General features: G+C 42.0%; 1 protein-coding gene across 1 annotated transcript in view; it reads left to right on the top strand.

Annotated features, from left to right (window-relative positions):
- Positions 1-19902, top strand: part of LOC146806220 (uncharacterized) — a 445106-nt gene that overhangs the window by 390456 nt on the left and 34748 nt on the right. The window contains exon 6 of the mRNA XM_085623479.1: positions 12532-12687. Coding sequence (XP_085479605.1) covers positions 12532-12687 — 156 coding nt within the window. The remainder of the gene's footprint in view (positions 1-12531; positions 12688-19902) is intronic.

Below are 19902 nucleotides of genomic sequence, written 5' to 3' on the forward strand. Positions count from 1 at the left end.
TATTGATTCTTTGAATTAAATAACGTTATAAGCTGTAACTGGTCAGTGAAATGCCAAACGTTCAAAAATTGGTATGTTTTGCTATTTCTAGCCACACCTCCGACTCCGCCCACTAATCTAATCCTTGGGTTATTCCTGCCCCCTGAGTCTCCGCCCACAGTTCCCCTACTTTTTTTTCCCCACTTCGACCACTGGTTTCATGTAGTTCTGCGGTGACCAGCTGTTCAAAACTAAAGCATCAGCAACGCCAATCAGTTTGGCTTCAGATGTAAATAAAAGGCAATCCTGGTCTGGCAGTTCTTCCTAAATCACACGATAGTCGCAGCCCAGAACACAATCTGCATTCATTCCTAGCAAGCCCTTTTAGGTCTTTGCTAAAGAACTGGTCTTTGAGAGGTGCAGAGCGTGTGAGGTAGTGTGTGACTGTTAGTCAGTGTGGGAGTTGGTAACACATGACTGCTAGTATGTTATGAGCGTAAGAATCTCTCTGTGTGACAGCTACTCTGAAAGGTGTCTGAGAGTGCTTTTGTTTAGGGTGTTCTGCTTTTGCACCGCAAAAGCTTCAACAGTTCATCTCATATTTTCATTAAAGCAATGACTGAAGAGAGAGTGAGTACTAATGTAATAATGGATTGTTTTAACTCCTGAACTTGCGTTCTTTACTCTGCTACTTAGCCTAGAAATTACTTTCCTGGCGCTGTTCAAAGACTGGGGGGCATTCATGACCCAGGCTATACATTTATTTACTTTCAAGAACAAAATGACAAGTGACCCACCAGCCCCCATTTTTTATCACTGATCCCTACTTCATCTATACAGCCGAATGTATTTATTGGTGTAGCCAAGCAGCAGCTTCCACAGGAAACCAGCCTCAGGCGGTTTGCATGGACCTTCCTGTTATGACAGAAAACACCATTCAATGATGTTATTACACCTTTAGTGACAATTAATCCAGAAACTTTGTTAGGCAAAAACTGGCTGCATCTCACACACTTACATATAGAGCATCACTCCCTCTATTTCTCTCTTAAATGTACTCACTCTATTTATAACCTGCTTATCTTGCCTCAATCTAACTCACATTCATAAAACCATCATTATTAAACTATCTATACCACAACCACCTCTCTCCACCTTTCGCTAACAGTTTTTCTGAATTTACCTATCTTATTCTCTCTCTCACTTTTAACTATTTCTCTTCATGTTACCGCTCTATTAGTTCTTAAAATAGCTCTACCTATTTCTATATTTCAAATCTTATCACTCTCTATATCGCTCCTTTTGACTCTCTCAATTGCTCTCAAGGCAGCTGAGCTATTGTTATTTTTATTTGTTAGAATTTTTGTTGTCAAAAAATATACCAGCAGTAACACAAGTAATACAAAATACATGAAGGAAGGAAGGGGTGCAGTACCAAAGGCTGTTCCTTAGTGTCCCTGTGAAGTTGTAAAGGGACCTCTAATAGCTACATAAGGTACTGCATCCTTAATGCAATTATAAAACAAAGATTGCAGCCGAGCATACGTTTCCATTTGTTTTTCTTTTATTACTTATGCTACTGTTGGGATATTATTATTTGAAGGAAAAAAAAATCTAACAAGCAACAACATTTGCAATGGCCATAGCTAAAACTCGCACAAATCCGAGACCTATTGCATTGGAAATGCTTGTTTAAAGAGCTTGCTGGAGCTCATTGCACTTTCACTTTTAGAATTGTGCCACACGCCGCGCCCGGTCATTATCTAAGAGCTTGCTGGAGCTCCGTTGTCATCTCTGTTTGGTGATTGTACCGTCCGATAGCTGGGCTTTTGTGTTGAATTCGAACGTAATCTCCTTTCCAGGCGGAAGACCCGCTCCAAGGACAGCAAGGAAAAGGATGCTGGCGAGCAGAGGGATAGTGAACACGATCCCTATCTTGCCCCCAATCAATGCCCTTGGCTGTCAACTGCATGAGTTAGTGTATTAACTCATTACTTACGCAGCTCATCTGGGCCCCTGCCTGAGAAGCTGGGCTGCAGGTAGCAGTGCGCCGACCCGGGTGGTCCTCTTAGAGTTAATTTTAGAATTCGGGTTGACTCGTTTTTGCTAAACACTCCGTGCCTTGGCTGCCGGCTGTGAGTGGCAGTTATGATTTGTTTCTCACCATACAGTAGTGCAGACAGATAACATGCCTGCACCAAAGAATGTGTACCTTTACTTTACAACATCACAAACTGTATTTTATGGAGGCAGCTCCGAGGGTTTTGCTTTAGCCATGGCAATCCTTTTCTTACGTGTTGTTTTCCAGCCACACCTGCGGCTGAGCTGGGTGTATGTGGTGGTGTGCCTGGGTGTAAAAGCTCCTGCTGGAGACTCGTGTACCTTGACATCAGGAACTGTATTTTACGTAGTCAGCTCAGTGGGTTATTGCTTTAGTCACAGAGATCCTTTTCTTACTTGTGAATCAGCCGCACCTGCGGCTGAGCTTGGAGACGGGGTGATGGACATAGACATGAGTGTTAAAGCTCCTGCTGGAGAGTTACTAGTCTAGTAGCAGTTTCGACTCTCCATAAACTAGCGCATAGGGTTAATATGCATGCTGCAAACATTAGTTGTTTTGCACCTGTTTCAAGTTCTTAGCATTTCCCCTCAATCATATGTGTGTCATTTCTTGAATTTATATGTTTCCTTCGTCTTTATTGCGTGATTTTGCTTGCGAGAAAGTGTCACTCCTAGACGATGATATGTCACTCATAATTACACAGGAATTAGGAGTCACACATAGCAATCTGGAACCTTGGCAGCTATGCCTACAAGTCCAGTGATGCAGAAGACGAGCTGCCAGCAGGTAACATGCTTGTGTTTCTCCACCATAATTTGTTTAGAAAAACACAAACCATGAACTCAGCCAAGTTACCAGTGTAGCATTCTGGTGGCACATATGTTACCCTTTACGAATTTTAAAGTGCTAATTTGCGTTTCAAGCGGTACAAATCGTGTAGTTATTCAAAAGTGCAATGCACATTAAGCGCTACCCTATTCTAAAGTGTTTTCTGCTCAAGCTGATTTTGATAGTATCACTTTCATTCTTGCCTGGACCCCAAATGATAAAGCCGCAAATATTAGCTGTAAAAGTAGTCCCTGACCCTTCTCCCCCAGTGGTGCAAGTGATATAGGTACGCATAGGGCTTCTGTGTTTATTTTTTAAAGGCGCTTACTTGAGTGGATGCCAAATCCCTTGGCGTGCAGGGGCTAAGCTTCCCTTATGTATATATGTTATATTGAAAACGGTTTTGAGCCCGTTCATAAATGATCACTATGTAGGGATTGCACAAACAAGGTATTTGAAAAATGGTACTGTATTTATTTAATCCCCCCCCCTCCAAGTTGTTTGAACATTTCTCACTTGGTGAGCTGTTCAGTGACAGTCCTGCATTGCCAGCTTTTACTTTAAAAGAAACTTTTTAAACCTATCTTTTCTTCATTGGCCTTACTGCCATCTTGGGGCATAATTGACCATTGTATGCTTTGTGGAATCTCAGAATAAACATAAATTTACACCTTCACTTGCTCCCTCTCCTTAGCTGTGCTATCAAAACACTCAAAAATGGAAAAATCAATGCAAGACTGCTTGCTACCTATATAAAACTCTGAAGTCCATAGACAAAACCTAAAGTTTTCTGTATTGCTGAAATTATGGGATAGTAATAATTGCTGAGATTAATCTTCTGAGATGTATACAAAATATTTGTGCCAAACCCATGGAATGTATCTGTTAAACTACAGTATTCAGTCTTTTGGGTTTCGTTCTACTGTGCTAGGTGCTAAAAGGTCCAGTACTGTATTGTCGAAGCTGTTGCTGCCCCTTTTTAACAGTATTTATTTTTCTTGACACACAGTCAAGGTGGCCACTCACAAAGCCCAGAGAAAAGGAAAAAATAGTGACAGAATGCCCTATGAGAGAAATTCCAGGAGGAGGATATGTACATGTTCCTTGGACTAGGCAAGATATTTTGTCATTTACAAATGATTTCCCTTGACTACGCGAAAAGCCAGTCGAGTGGTATAGACAAGTGGATAGATTTGTAAAATCATCAAAAGTTTTGTGGATCGATTTGAATAGTCTATTTGACATAATAGTGCCAGCAGATCTATGGACAGAGTGCAAACTTATGATAGACTGGCCTACAAAAGAGTACCCGATGTATCCAAAGACAGGTGCCCCTGATCCAGAAGTAATGAGAAAATATGAACAAGTAATTATCTTTTTGAAAAACAAAGTACCTCCTAAAGAGACTGATTGGGTAAAAATAGATCAAACTCATCAAGAAGCTAAGGAGTCAGTACACACATATTATGAAAGGTTAATCCTTGCCTTTAAGCAGTTTAGTGGTGATGAAAATGTAAGTGAAAAGGATTTAAGTCAATTTGTATATAGATTTGTATATAGTTTACGTCCTGAAATTGGTGAAATGATCAAGCAGCATACAGTGGATTGGCAAAATAAGAAAATAGATGAAGTATTGAGACATGCAAAGTATTTTAGTGATGAAATTGAGGCCAAGCAGAGTAAATTAAAAGAAAAGGCTATGTGGGCACAAGTAAAGGTAGCAGAAAGACAAGAAGCACAATTGATTGAACAAGCAAATAATGCAGGACCAAAACCTGGATTTAATACAGGAAAAGGAAATAGACAATTTAATATTGAAGAAGCTAAAAATAAATGGCCATGTCATAATTGCGGAAGAATAGGGCACTGGAAATCTGAGTGTAAATGTCCCCCAAATTCTAATGGTGATAATGCATCATTGAATCCGTAGGGGCAGAAAGAGGTGAGTGGTCAACCACAGCGACAGCAGCAGGTTGTTACCCAACAGACTCAGGTGCCAAAACCGCCTATTCCACAGAGCATAAATTCACAGAAATACAGTAATGAGACAGGATTCTACAACGAAGAACAGGTAACTAAGCTGCCGTGTGCTAGTGCTGTTTCACAGTATTGGCTACAACGCGATGAGAGTGAATCAGAAGAAGGTTATTGACGGTGCTGAAGGGAGGAAGAAGAGTGAGTACTTGGCACAACTCTAGAGGTAGACAAGACAGGCCCTTTTGTGGACGGAAAGGTAAATGACAAAAATATGACTTTCCTAGTAGATACTGGTGCTACTCGATCAACTGTTAGGTCAGCTGATGTTAAGAATCTTTCTCTCTCGGATGAAACAATCCAAGTCGTTGGAGTATCCAACAGACAAATCAAAATGTATCTCACAGAACCAGTAAAAGTCAATAAAGGGACATTTTCTGAAATGCACCGCTTTGTCGTGTGTGATTCCAGTCCTGTATACCTATTAGGATGAGACCTGTTGTGCAAAATGAATTGCACCATATTTTGTACCCCTGATTGTATAGCATTTGAGACCCCTGATGAAGATGTACTGTATAAAATGACTCTGGCTAACATGGAAACCGACATTACTGAAGCCTATGCTGTATTCAACCCTGATGAACTACCAATAGAATTGAAACAGACAGTGAAAGCAGAGGTTTGGGATTTTACAGGAGAAGATGTAGGGTTGATGAGAAATGTGGATCCCATAAAGGTATCAGTGAAGGAAGGAATAAGTTACCCAATGTTCCTCAATATAAATTGACACCAGAGATAATTGAAGGGGTTACTCCTATAATTGAGAACATGATTAAACAAGGGGTTTTGAGAGAAATAATGAGTAGTCCATGTAATTCACCAATTATGGGACTGAAAACGCCTAACTGTAAGTTCAGGATAGTGTAGGATTTGAGAAAAATAAACAAGATTGTTGTATCGTGTTGTCCTAATGTACCAAATCCATCTGTGATTTTGTATCAGATTCCTCATGATGCAGAATGGTACACAGTAATTGACTTTTGTCACGCTTTCTTTTCCATCCCATTGCACCATGATAGCCAACAAATGTTTGCGTTCCGTTTTGGTGAACGTATTTTAGCTTGCTACCGAATCCCACAGGGGTATACGGAAAGCCCTTCGATATTTAATCAGATATTGAAAAGGTCTTTGGAAGATTTAGAAATGATCGAAAATTCAGTACTAGTCCAATATATCGATGACCTACTTGTGGCATCGAAGACTCGAGAAGCTTGTGTAATGGACACCATAGCATTGTTAAATCATTTGGCAGATGGAGGACTTAAAGTGTCACCATCAAAATTGCAATTTTGTCAGAAAAAAGTACAATATTTAGGTCACAAGATTGAAAAAGGACTAAGGAAAATAACAATAGACAAACTTAGGTAGTACCTTTATAGGTAGAATCTTATTTTCATTAACCTGTGTGATTTTTATAGTATTAATTCTATGATCAGTTTGTATGTGTCATAAAAGGAAGAAAATACAGAAAAAGCTAACAGGTGAAAATTTGAAAAGAAGACAGGATAAGAGACAAACGAGGGAATTTGAAGAAATAGAATTAGAAGAGATGAAAGAAAGCATGTATAAAACAGCTAGAAGAGAACAAACTGGGGAAACAGAGATGTAAATTAACAAAAGAATTCATATCACTTTCATGAGAAATTCATACAAAATTTTATTGTGTGGTGACAAAATTACCAAAGGGGGGATTGATGGAGCGGGTAGTACAACAATTTATATACCTCCCCCATTTTAGTATAAAAATATTAATTGAATAATCTATTATTTATAATATTATTAAATGAGTTTTGCATGAATATTAAACCAACATTACTAAATTACACGTGGGATTGCATATTGCATGGCTAAATAACCTTATGACTAAAATCCGTACGCATACTAACAGTAGTATATATATTGAATAAAATATTGCATGATATATGTTGCTTTGTGATGTCTTTGTAATGTTGCCGAAGAAGACAACGTAAAAGGGTGAATATAAACGCTTTAAAATGTTGCTATACGCTAGATAAATACAAGCACATAGAGGGATTAGTAATGGGTTAACATTAGATTTATTATTTCTATGCATTAATTACTATTTTGTGTTTGTTTCGCTTAAGTTGGCGTTTGGGCCTTATTCTCAAAATGGCAGCAGACATGACACGACAAAGTGGCCACTGTCCCACGAGGCGCGGAGCGAACAGAGCATGCGCAACAAAGATGACTGCAGCCTCTGCATGACCCGTAACCTACTGTACTAAGGCAAGGCCACGGTGGGATGACAGCCAAGTGACAAGACAATGAACATTCATAAAACCAGTACGGACTGAACCTGTGACATCACCCCTTGAACTGTACCAATATTCAAAAATGACTCTATCGAACGATCCTAACCAGCCAATCACAACCGTGTTGGAATTACAAAATGTATCTTTTTGCTTTGACTTCATTATAAAAATGCGCGGTAGAATAGAGAGGAGGTAGATGATTTTTTGAGACGCTTTTCCCAATACTATGCTACGCTGTTGATGACGACAACGACGGTGACTTTATGCGACTTAGGGTGACTGCTGCGTTTCTCTGAATCCTAGTCGATCTCGATGATGCCCAATTGCTGATGACTGCGAACTTTCCTAATTATGTGGGCGCTGACAGATGCTTGCACGTCTCTGGTCTATGCCGATCTATTGAGACTGTAGCGTGCTGAGCAGAGAAATCGGAACTTCGACAACTAACTGCGATATGAATCAATGACTTAGAGGACTCCGATTAGCCAGATTAGGTAAATATGATGTTGTGCGCTATATTTGAAAATTTATATAAATAACTTTTCCAGAATTCTAGATAAACAGATATTGATTAACATGAAATGAGTTTGTGGTTTATTGAGAAAGGTAAGATTAAAATCTTGAATGTGTTTTAGCTGGTTCTAAATCACCGTCAACCAATCCAACTATTTGGTCCATTGACCACGTGGAGGGAGTGCCTTGCTGTTCAGGATTAAGGATCTGTATGCAGAAGGGTAATGATGTATATTTTGTAATTTAACTTTCTTTCCCTATAGGTTATAAGGTGTTTCCCCCACATGTTGAGCGCTCGAACCGCTCATCCTTCCAACTGTGTGTGCAGACTGGGTGAATGGTTAGTGTGTGAGTGTTGGTGTTATGGGCCCCACCAATGAATGCGTGTGTGAATAAGTTAGGGTGACGACTGGTCTGCTGAAGTTCGGATATCGGTGCAGGTTTGGTTTCCCTGTTACCAGGGTTTCGGCGCTGTTTCACTGGCAATGCCAGCGCGGACTAAGAGGGTGACAGAGATCCCTAGCCAGGACCGGAGGTCGTGACGATCATTTCCGTGGCCTATTGACATTCCTGCAGCTGCGCTCACTGCTCTATTATATGGCTGTTGTCCTGACACTGACTGTAGTTAATCACTCAAGAGACAGCTACCAGGGCACGCCAGCGTTTGCACATTTATATCTTTATGAGAAATAAAGGGTCAGGTGTGATAGGAAGATGGCGGCGACATGCACACACATGCTGTTGACCTTTCAAAAGGAAAACTACGACGGTGACAAAACATTTATTTTTGAAGTGTGAGTTGGTATGTGCTCATGTCTTTCTACATTTCTGTGATACTTCCAAATGGTACTTTTTACTGATTTTGACTGTTTCATTTATGATATTTTGGGCATGTTTACTAAGAGCGGATAGCTGTAGCTGCGGTGCTGTAGGGGCTTCTATATTTCTGTGGCATGGCAATACTGAACTTTGTAGTGACTTTTATTGTTTACTTTATACTATTTCTGGGGCATTCACTAAGTGCATGTAGCTGTAGCTCTGGCGCTGCAGGGGCACTGTACGCGGAGGTACTGTTCTTTAAACAAAAGCGAACCTGTGTCTACTGTACCGTATGTTTAGACAAGGCTTCCTGGCGCTGCATCTCCGACTTGAATGAAAAGCGTGATTTGGAAAATATCAGCTGGTTGTAATTTTACGTTCCCCTGCAGAAAAGTTCACTGCTGCATTCCTCTCCTCAAAGTTCTTCCAACAATAGAACACAAGTCTAAACTATTTCCACCTACTGCACCATCTCTTTCTCTCAAACATGTGCTCTTACTGCATTCATTCATTTGGCCTGTTCTAAAGTATTTTGCATTTAGTTTTACATTACAATAAAACCAAAGCAAAAATAGAGCTTGCTCTGGGGATTAGTGTCTTAGATATTAGGCGTGTTTTTTGGCTGGATGATGTCACTTTTTGAAAAAGCAATTAGCCATTGAATAAGGTGAAAATTAGCAGAGGCACACTTTTCTTAAGGCCTATTTCCCAGCTGTTGGGTGTTACCAGGGTTCACACACAATTTGTCAGGACCCAATTGGGCTATGGCACAAACCAAAACGGTGGTTTCACCGAGATACCACCTGTTCCAAAGTAAGTATGGACTTGTGTGATTGGTTTTGTGCTCTTTTTATTCATATAGAATTATAGGGTGAATGAATCCCCAAATTTTGTTCTAGACGTCATATATGTAAAAAAGTTGAGTACGAGTTTGCGATCATCTTTTCTTCTATATTTGAAGACATGTGCAGGGATAAAGAACAGCCGACACGTGTTTCACGCAGGGGCCAACAGGCCAGTGCTTTCTCAAGGCTGATTAGGAGAATGAAATGATAAAAATAGAAGAAAATGACATGTCATAGTGTAGTGAACGGAGAGAAAGGAGTCAAAAGTTAAGTCAAACACAGGTGAAGAGAGGGGAGAAAGGACAGGGAATGTACAGAAATAAATGGTTAGTGAAAAAGAGGGAGAGAGGTTTGAGGAATTATGAGTGACACCCAAAAGAACATATTGTGTGTGAAGATATGATTAAAAGGAGAACAAGATAAAATGCAGACAAAAATATTTAGGTCATGTCAAAAAGGAGACACAAGTGAGCAAGCCAATAAACACATTAGTGAAAATGAAAAACGGAAAAACGAAAAAGGCCCTCTAGTGGGTACATAAATACAGAGAAACAAAACCACATTAAAGTCATGTCTAATTTTGTCACAAGTAAACAAAATCACATTTAAGTCATGTCCAGTTTTGTCACAAGAAGGTAACCAATTACACAAAAATTATACTCAAGTAGGTACATGGGAACAGGGAAAATTTGCGTACATCAAGGTTACTAAGTGACATATTTGGCGTATGCATGTTTGGTACAAGTGAGCATGCGTGGTACCTTGCATAAAATAATTCAACGTGGAGAACCTCTTTCTAATGGTCATTGCCCACAAAATGCGAAATATGTGCGGACATAGTGAAGGAAGTACAGAACCATAATGACAAATAGAAAATATGTTCTTTTTAAACAGCTTTGTTGAATTCAACTTACTAGAATAATGTGTTAGTTGGTTGTATTACAATCTGTGAAGTTTAGAGATCAGTGTGTGAGAGAAAAAGGCTAGAAAGGGTCGCAAAGACAGCCAAACACCAATAGGATATGTCAAAGAGAAAATTGGAAAGTATGAGCCCTATAAGGTCGGTTAACATGCGGAGAACAAAGATGGTGTAGGTAGTCGGTGTATGGTAATAAACGGACCGCATAGGTTAAAATCAAAGTGAGTGTGACCTTATGAGCTTATTTTAGCAAGGAGCGACGGTGGTACAATTAAAAGTAAAAGTGACCTAAGCGGGGAAAAAAATCTGCATGATACATATTGCAAAGCCCCACAACATTGGGGATGCGCCGTGAAAAAATAGAAAAGGGGAGATGGTCCGAGCACTTACTATTAGTAGTCCGAAGTAGCAGAAGGAATGTCTTCTGCAAAATGGGTATGCTCTGCTGTCTGAATGAGCTAAAGTGGCTCACGCAGGCCAGTCACTGCTCTTTAGTTTTCGTTATCCTCTTGTACTTTAATGAGCCTGTGCGAGCCGCTTTAGCTCATTCGTTTTTCATTTTCAGTAATGTGTTTATTTGATTGCTCACTTGTGACTCATTTTTGACATGACCTAAATATTTTTGTCCGCATTTCATCCTTTTCTCCTTTTGATCATATTTTCACACACAATATGTTCTTTTGGGTGTCACTCATAATTCCTCAAACCTCTTTCCCTCTTTTTCTCTAACCATTTCTTTCTGTATATTCTCTGTTCTTTCTCCCCTCTCTTCACCTGTGTCTGACTTACCTTTTGATTCCTTTCTCTTCGTTCACTACCCTATGACATGTCGTTTTCTTCTATTTTTATCATTTCATTCTCCTAATCAGCCTTGAGAAAGCCCTGGTCTGCTGGCTCCTGGGCAAAACACGTTGGCAGTTCTTTGTCCCTGCACATGTCTTCAAATATAGAAGAAAAGACCACCACAAACGCTTACTCAACCTTATTACATATATGACGTCTAGAACAAAATTTGGGGATTCATTTACCCTATAAATCTGTATGAACAAAAAGAGCACAAAACCAATCACACATGTCAATACTATTTCCCAGCTACTTGTGTAGAAAAAAAGATAGAACTTTTTATGAAAACAATTTTGCTTAGGTCTATTTTAACCCCGTTATGCCCCTAATTACTGGCATTATTACAATATAAAGCGCTATAAAACAAACATTTGCAATGGAATAGGTCTCGCGTTTGCGCTAGTTTTAGCTATTGACATCGTAAATAACAATGCCTTTTTTATTTTTGTTTTGAAAACCTGCAAGCGGGTGCTTAAACACACACTTTGTACTCATAGACCTTGCTCAGGAGAAGCAAGGCTGACAGTAAAAGAGGTGCAGTTACTGCCTACCTTGCTACTCATGAATAACTACTATAAGTACCAAGTGCTTGTTCATGAACAACTTGCAGGTTTTCAAAACACATAAATAAAAGGCATTGTCATTTACAATGCCAATAACTCAAACTCTTGCAAATGCGAGATCTGCTGCATTGCAAATGCTTTTTCTTTTTGCCAAAGTGGAACAGCATCATCAAAAAGCATTGGCAAAGCCAATGGGTCTGCGTTTGCAAAGCCAGTATGCCTGCATTGCAAAACCTTGAGTAGATCTTCAAAGGTCCTCCATCTTACTGTTAGGTGTTATTGTTTCAGCTACCAGCCTCAAAGTTACAGTGAAGCAAGAATTTCTGGTTTTACCATGCTGTGTAAGTGTACCTTTATAAATCAATCCCTACAAACTTGAGTCCCACACTATGTGTGGCCTGTTTATTTCACTGGGTCAAGTAACCATAACCATTTCTTTTAACAATGCCAGATGAACAGACCTAGTTTCCATCACTGATAAACCGGTCTACCCTGGTAAGTCCAATAAGACATCCCTGTTTACTGTCTAGTAGTCCTTAAAGTTTGGCATCTCCACCATTTCTTTCTCCACTCTTGAAAATCCACATTTCTTCCGTGGGGTGGCCTTTGCCGGTGTAGGTCCAGGTCACTCTTAATGAGGCCCAAAATGCTGTAGATGACTGCTTGAGGCATTTGTTGTAATACAGGGGAAGCTTTGTGGTGTTACCATACTTCTATATGCGGTTAATGTTAGATGTTTAGCATTTTGAGCATTGTTTGTTGTAGTTTAGTCCTTACAACACTTGTTGGTAGAAAGATCTGAACATAGCTATGTGCATTTCATAGTTAATAACATATTTTTTCTGTCTTTAAGAAAAGAGGTCTGAAATTTATTCAAGTGTTGCTCCAGAGCATCGCAGAGGGAGAAAGGGATGAAAACAACCCAAACCTAATTCGAGTCAATGCAACAAAAGCCTGTGAAATAGCCTTGAAGAAATACCACGGAAGGGTGGAGCAGGCACTTTTTAAAGTAAGTAGTCAGATTGTAGATTTTATTTTGTTGCATCATTTACTAAAGTGGACTGCCATGTATTTTGTTTTTCATTGATATTCCCCAGTCCATTGTGACAACGTAATAATTACGTTTGCATAGTTATGATTCCTCTTATCATGTTTTTCACATTATAACTTACTTTAGTGTGTGGGTTAGCTGAGAGGCCATGGAGCACTGAACAGTAGTAATAAAAAATGTACTTGGATTACATACAGTAACAAGAATCGTGTACTAAACAGTTGGTGATAGTGCCTCTGTATTTATAGTTAGGTCAGAAAAGACTGACTTTGGAAAAAAAAAACGAGGTGAACATGTCCGAGCCCAACACTAGATTGTGGAAGTATGCGCAGCATGTGAAACTACAGCACTACATGCCACAAACAGATGATTAAAGGGTGAGTAAAATGTTCCTTGTTTTTTCTTTTGATCTTATCAGTGTACTTCTCCCTTCCCTACACAACTCTGCCTAGTAGCTACTGCCCGAGCTCCTTGCTGCTGGCCATCAGACTCTCTGGTCAAAGGTTTGTGGCCCTACACCACCCACAGGCTTCCGCCTGCACCTCATCCCTGGTGGTCTAGTGGTAGAGCATCTCTGCTCTGCTGCTGCACTGCCCTTTGTCTCTCTCTTCTGCCTTTCTCTAAATCTTTTCTGTCCTTTCACCTCTTTTACCTTTTGCCACTTTGCCCCTGCCGCTGCGATCCCCTGAGGCCCTGTCCCCTTGAGTGCCTCTTTCCTGCTCCCTGCACACTACTTAATGTTGACCAATGCGTGGCCGCGTGCAGTGGGCACATCGCTGGAGCACCTAAGGCAAGCCTGAATGCACCCATCCGCACCTGGACTGGGCCCAGCAAAGCGGACCCTTTTCTGTGGACCCGCCATGTCATGACACCTTCACCCTCCACACCTTCAATCCCGGACGCAACCCTGCCTGTTGCCTCGCATTTCAGAACGACAGCCATGGCCACTTCTCTTGCCGCCACTGCCACCACACCCTCACCCACTTTCGAACTCCAGCGCCTCCCTCGTCTGGGTTGACCCACGCTAAAACCCGACCATTTCAGCTGCCTCTTTCTCAGCACTATGTCCCTCCACAAACATGCCTCAGAAATCTGGGACCTCCTCGACACCATCTTTCCTGACATCGCCTTCCTCACGGAAACCTGTATGAACCCCATCTTAGCCCTTTCATTGCCACCACCATCCTAGACAGATACAAGATCCCTTGCAAGGACCGCACCAACCAACCAGGAGGATGCATCACCACTGTTAACAAAAACACCCTCCCCCTGACCACTCACTCAGACAAACCAATGACCAGCATCTCCAGTTCCAGACCAACCACAACACCACCCTCCGTGGCACCCTTGTCTACACACCTCCTGGCCCCCATCCGCCCTTCTCCCACTCTATCATCGACTTCATCTCAACCCAGGCTCTCGCATCCACCAACTACATCCTACTTGGCCACCTCAATTTTCACCTGGACAACCCCAATGACTAGAACACCACATCCCTTCTAGGAGAACCTCGCCGGTGTAGGACTCAAGCAGGTAGTCACTTCTCCAACCCACTCAGCAGGACACCCGCTCGACCCCCGTCTTCTCTGCCAGCGAAAATATCACTTTCAGCCACACTTCTAAACTCCTCTGGACTAATCACCACTGCATCTATTTTGCTTTCACCAAACCCACCGTACACTACCTCACCCACAGCCTCCCCGTAGAAGTTGGAACAAGCTCACCTCCCTCACCACAGCTCCACCGCTGACATCCACAGATGCCAAAACCTCAGCACGTAACCTCCACCGATGGATCTCCAGCTGCTCCAACACTCTGGTTCCCCTAAAAAAATCAACACTTCAAGAAAGGTAGCTGGTTCACTCCCACACTTCCGGAGTCCAGACACACCTGTAGACAGCTCGAGAAGAGATGGAGGAACAACAAAACTAGGAAGCCCAAGCAGCCGTCAAAGCTGCTGTCACCGCACACCACCTCCTCCTTAAAACTACAAAGAAAACAACCCTTCAAACCAGAATCAATGCACACAACAGCAAAGAACGCTTCTCCATCGTCAAGGAGTTTGCCAGACCCAACAGCGAGACCACAGACATCCCACCCTCCCAAGAGCTCTGCAAAAAACTCTGCACCTCTTCCACCACAAGATAAAGCAGATCTAGGACATCTTCGACACCTAAGACCCTCCCACCAATGCACCCAACAACGACACCCCCCCACCCCCCAACAGATCCTGCTCAACTGGACTCTGATCACCATGGATAACACTCTTTAGACCATGAAGATTATCCACTCTGGAGCCCCCTCGACCCCTGCCCATACCACATCATCCACAGAGCCTCCACATGCATGCTCTGAGCTACGCCACGCCATCAACTGCTCCATCAAGATCGCCACCTTCCCAGACAACTGGAAACGCGCCAAGATCAACCTCCTGCTGAAGAAGCCATCTGACGACCCAACAGACTTCAAGGACTTCAGACCCATCTCCCTGCTCCCCTTCCCAGCCAAGGTCATCGAGAAGGCCATCAATTCCCAACTCTCAAGTTCATCAAAGCCAACCACGTCCTGCACATCTCCTGATCCGGCTTCCAAAGCAACCACAGCACCCACACTGCCCTCCTCGCCGCCACAGCTGACATCCACTCCCTCCTTGACCACAGCGAAACATCTCCTCTCAACCTCCTGGACGTCTCAACTGCCTTCGACACCAGTCTCCCACTGCACCCTAAGCATGAGACTCCACGATTCTGGCATCCGAGACAAAGCCCTGGACTGGATCCACTCTTTAATCGCTGGTCGACCACAGAGATCAGCTATGGAGTGCCTCAGGGCTCCTCCCTGAGCCCCACCGTCTTCAACGTCTACATGGCCCCACTGACAGCCATCGTCCTTAATCACGGACTCAAGATCATCTCCCACGCTGACAACAACGAGCTGATCCTCTCCCTCACCAATTAACTGGACAGGCACTAGAAACAGCTTACACAACTGGGTGAAGGCGTTTGCCACCTGGATGAGAGACAGCTGCCTCAACTCGGACAAGACTGAACACTCTCACACCCCCCCCACCCATGGTCCATGCATGAAACCTCAGCATCATACTTGACTACTTGCTCCCAATTAACCACCAGATCAACATAGTCTCCTTATGCTTTAGCACGTTTTACCTTCCTCGAAAGACCTTCAGATGGATTCCCACTGAATCCAGAGAGACTGTCACCCATGCACTCATCAGCAGCAGACTAGACTACGGCAATGCACTCTACGCCGGCGTCACCCAGTAACTCTTCAGTAAACTACAGAACATTCAAAACAACACAGCTAGATTGGTCCTCAACATCCTCCACTGCAGCAACTTCACTGAACACCTGCTAGAACTCCACTGGCTCCCAGTCAACAAAAGAGTACCTTTCAAGCTCCTAAAACATGTCTACAAAGCTGACCATGACGCAGGACCAGCATATCTGAACCACAGCGTCTCATTCCACTTACCACCAGACACCTCCGCTCTGCCCAACCGGCCTTGGCCACCATCCCACATATCCGCATGAAAAAGATCGGAGGAAGATCCTTGTCCTATCTTGCTGCCAAGACCTGGAACACCCTGCCTCTCCACCTCAGGCAAGTCCAGTTGCTGACCCAATTCAGGAACGATCTCAAGACCTGACTCTTCCACTGAACCCCAGCACCCACACGGATCAGCAGCCCCCCATTTCCCCCCTCAGCACCTTAAGACCCTCACAGGTGAGTAGTCAAGTTATATAAACCTTGATTGATAACTTTGGTGCCCTTAGATGAATCTTCATAAGACTCAGTTGAAAGCGCTATAAAAAATATTGAACAGAATTACATCAAACATGGCATGACAGGAGAACTTGGTTTGGTGTAAATCTGTTCAGTAGTTTTAGAGAAACAACTGTAACACACAGTATTCTCTACCTTACCGTACTAAGCAATGTTTGTGCGCAACCTTGTACATTTTTATTAGCTCATTATGTTACCCTCTCTTAGTTCCTCTACAATGTTCCCCTTTTACCTTGTTCTCCCCTTCCACTATTGTGAAGCACTCTGATACCCCTCTGGGTCTTGTTTGCGCTATACAAAACTTTTTAAATAAATAAATAGGGACCATGAATCCGTAAACCCAGAATTTAAAAAAGAAAACATATCTGATGATATGAGGGAGCTCTTTTACTCAATATCCATTTTAGGTCTGAAAACCCAAAGTTTGGTCCATGGACCCCATGCTCCCTGATTGTTTGGCCGAACCTTGAAGAAAAAATGTGTGCTTGCCTACACTGGGCATGATTATCTGGTCCCTATGTAGTGAAAAAAAAATTGAAGGAGCTATAAAATGGCTGGGGAGCATGCTTTAACCAGAGACTGAGGGTTGTGGTGGGTGTTTGACCCAGTGAACCCCATGTGAAAAAAATAGTTGTTGCATTGTTCGCGCACTCTGTGGATTGATTGACAGTTCCCAACTTGACCCCCGAAGTCTGTGAACGAAGCCCTGTGGATCAGCATGAGGGTCCTTGCCCTTGTTGGGCATCATGTAGTGTTTGCAGAGTTAGTGATAGGCCCACAGAACTTGGTGGGATGCCCAACAGGGTAAAAGAGTTTTCAGATCTGCAGACCCCAAATCAAGGTCCACAAACACTTACACTTATCAAAATAAAAAGATGAATGTCTAGGCCCCGGGCCTACCTGAAGGCCATGCTTATCAGAGTTTGGTTTCCTGCAGCCAACCCCATCTGCACCTGGCCAGAGGCTGTGCTCAATTGAATAGGGTATTCTTTTATAGAATATAGATGTAATGTAGTATTACAAAAATCAAGAAAGTCACTGAAAAAATAAAGCTAAAGTTAGTTAGCTTTGATTAAAACACTTCAACATATGTTTGAAAAACCCCTCAAATTCCAAAAATTTAATAAATAAGTAAAACACATAAAAGCAGAACATAATTATATAACAAATCATACTCAAACCTATAAATAATACTCCATTTATAGTATTCCTTTTAAACGTGTTAAGGATGTATGGTATCTATAATACTATTTATGAAATTTGTAATTTCATTTGACCTCACCCTTGATGTGACAAAAGTGCTGCACTTGGTTTGAGTTACGGTTTTCATGCAAGTTGACAATTGCGGCCCTACCCATAACATTCATTGTTTTTCTGCCTTTCATTTGTACTTTTTAACTATAGCTACACTTTAACTGTGTTTCTTCAAAGTGACTATTTAATGAGAGGCAAACATTTATAAAAGTACACAACTCATAACGCATAACTGGATATGGTGGTGTTTCATCTGAAATAGATTTAGATTTTTGCAGAACAAGAGGTGGTAGGGACAAAGCTAATTTGGTAGCATTCTAAATCACACAAAAAACATTGGCAAAGCCAATAGGTCTTGCTTCATCACACAAAAGTAAGCATACCTTATATAGTGTCACATAATTGTTCAATACATTCAGTGGTTTCAATCTTTTTAAATGTCATGTTTTATTTTTTAAATACTTATCTCTGAGGAACCTCTAAATGGAATTAAAAAATACGGAAGTTTCCCTTTACATTCTGAAACATGTGCCAATGCCTAAACTACTTTCTGCACGATTCAGCCATTTGCTCGTGCAAGAGCCCAGGCAGCAATTTTGAGCCTCCAGGATAAGTGTCATGCCGACCTCCGACACCTGCTGAGGAAGTGCAGAAGGTTGCCCAGCCCCACAACCATAAAAGCCTTTTGTGTGCCAAAGCTTGTGCTTTCATGCAGTAGGTGGAGTACAGGGCATAAAACAAAAACAACCCTTAAAGTGTGCTCTTTAGAAACACCCTAGGAAAATTATCCCCGTTTCTTTGTTTATACAAACAAGCTGGGAGTGAGGGAGTCACACAGCGTGGGGTGGGGACTATTTCATCGTGACGCAGCAGAGGAGGGAGAAAGCTATAAATCACATGCACTCTCTTGGATTTCCGAATGGAAAAGAAAACAAGCATTTGCAATGCAATAGGTCTCGAATTTACTCGAGTTTGAGCTATTGACATTGCAAAAAACAATGCCTTTTATTTTTGTTTTTAAAACATAAATAAAAGGCAGTGTCTTTTGTTTTTGTTTTTAACACATAAATAAAAGGCAGTGTCATTGAAAATGCCAATACCTTAAACTTGCGTAAATGGGAGACCTATTGCATTGCAAATGCTTGTTTCCTTGTGTTTCCCCTCCCCCTCTCCTGCAGTCCATCACTTTTCACCCCGCCTGTACCCCTCCCCTGCCCCTCCCGTTCGTGCCTTTTTCGACTACCGCACTTTTGTTTAATAGGGCTCGGGTACATACGAGTCCTATTGCATTTATAAATGCTTTTTTTTTCCTGGGACTGGCTGACTCAATGCGCACTCTCTTTTGCCTGACCTGTCCAGCATTCATGCCAATACAAAGGTTACCCGGAAGCAGAAGCACCGCTGTTCAGGGTCAATATCAACAGTAGCAGCATGGTGGCTTTATTACTAATTAGGGGTGGGCGGAATTTGCGATATTAACTATCGCAAAATATCGCGTAAATGTTAAAAATTATCGCAAACACGCTGGAAATATCGCGAAGATGCGGAAGTTTTTTTCCCGCCTGTTAGTGGTATTTTTTGCTTGATCGCGGGTCGCCAACTTACCCATGCGGTTGCTCACGGGCGCGGACATCTTGTTTTCACTTGTCCCGCCTCCTCGCGATGCTTACTTCCTGTTCCGGGTCGCGCAATGCATGTTCGCGCCCGTTCGCGGTTGATATTTCCTATTCGCGACCGCTTTTACTTGATCGCTTTGCTTTTTGCTTGCTCGGGGAGAAAATATCGTGCGAACTTGCGCACGTGGTCGCAATGGGCGCCGCCATCTTGTTTTTCACGCTATTGCATGGTTCTGGGGCCTGATTTTGATTTTTGAATCCTCCCAAAATCTTTTCAATCCTTTGCTTATAGGCACTTTTTTCGGATCTTTATTACTAATTATTTCTCTAACTATTTTCCTGCTTCTATATTTTTGTTTTTTGTCTACTTTTTTTCGGTTTTTTAGCTACTTTTTCTCTTTCTATTGCCTGCTATTTATTTCCTTTACTCCTTTATTTATTTTACCTTTTCTTTCCCGCCCCGTCCCCAGAACCATGTCCAAGGGTAGGGCTGTTTGCC

This window comes from Triturus cristatus, chromosome 8 (genome assembly GCF_964204655.1).
Source record: "Triturus cristatus chromosome 8, aTriCri1.1, whole genome shotgun sequence".
Classification (NCBI taxonomy): domain Eukaryota; kingdom Metazoa; phylum Chordata; class Amphibia; order Caudata; family Salamandridae; genus Triturus; species Triturus cristatus.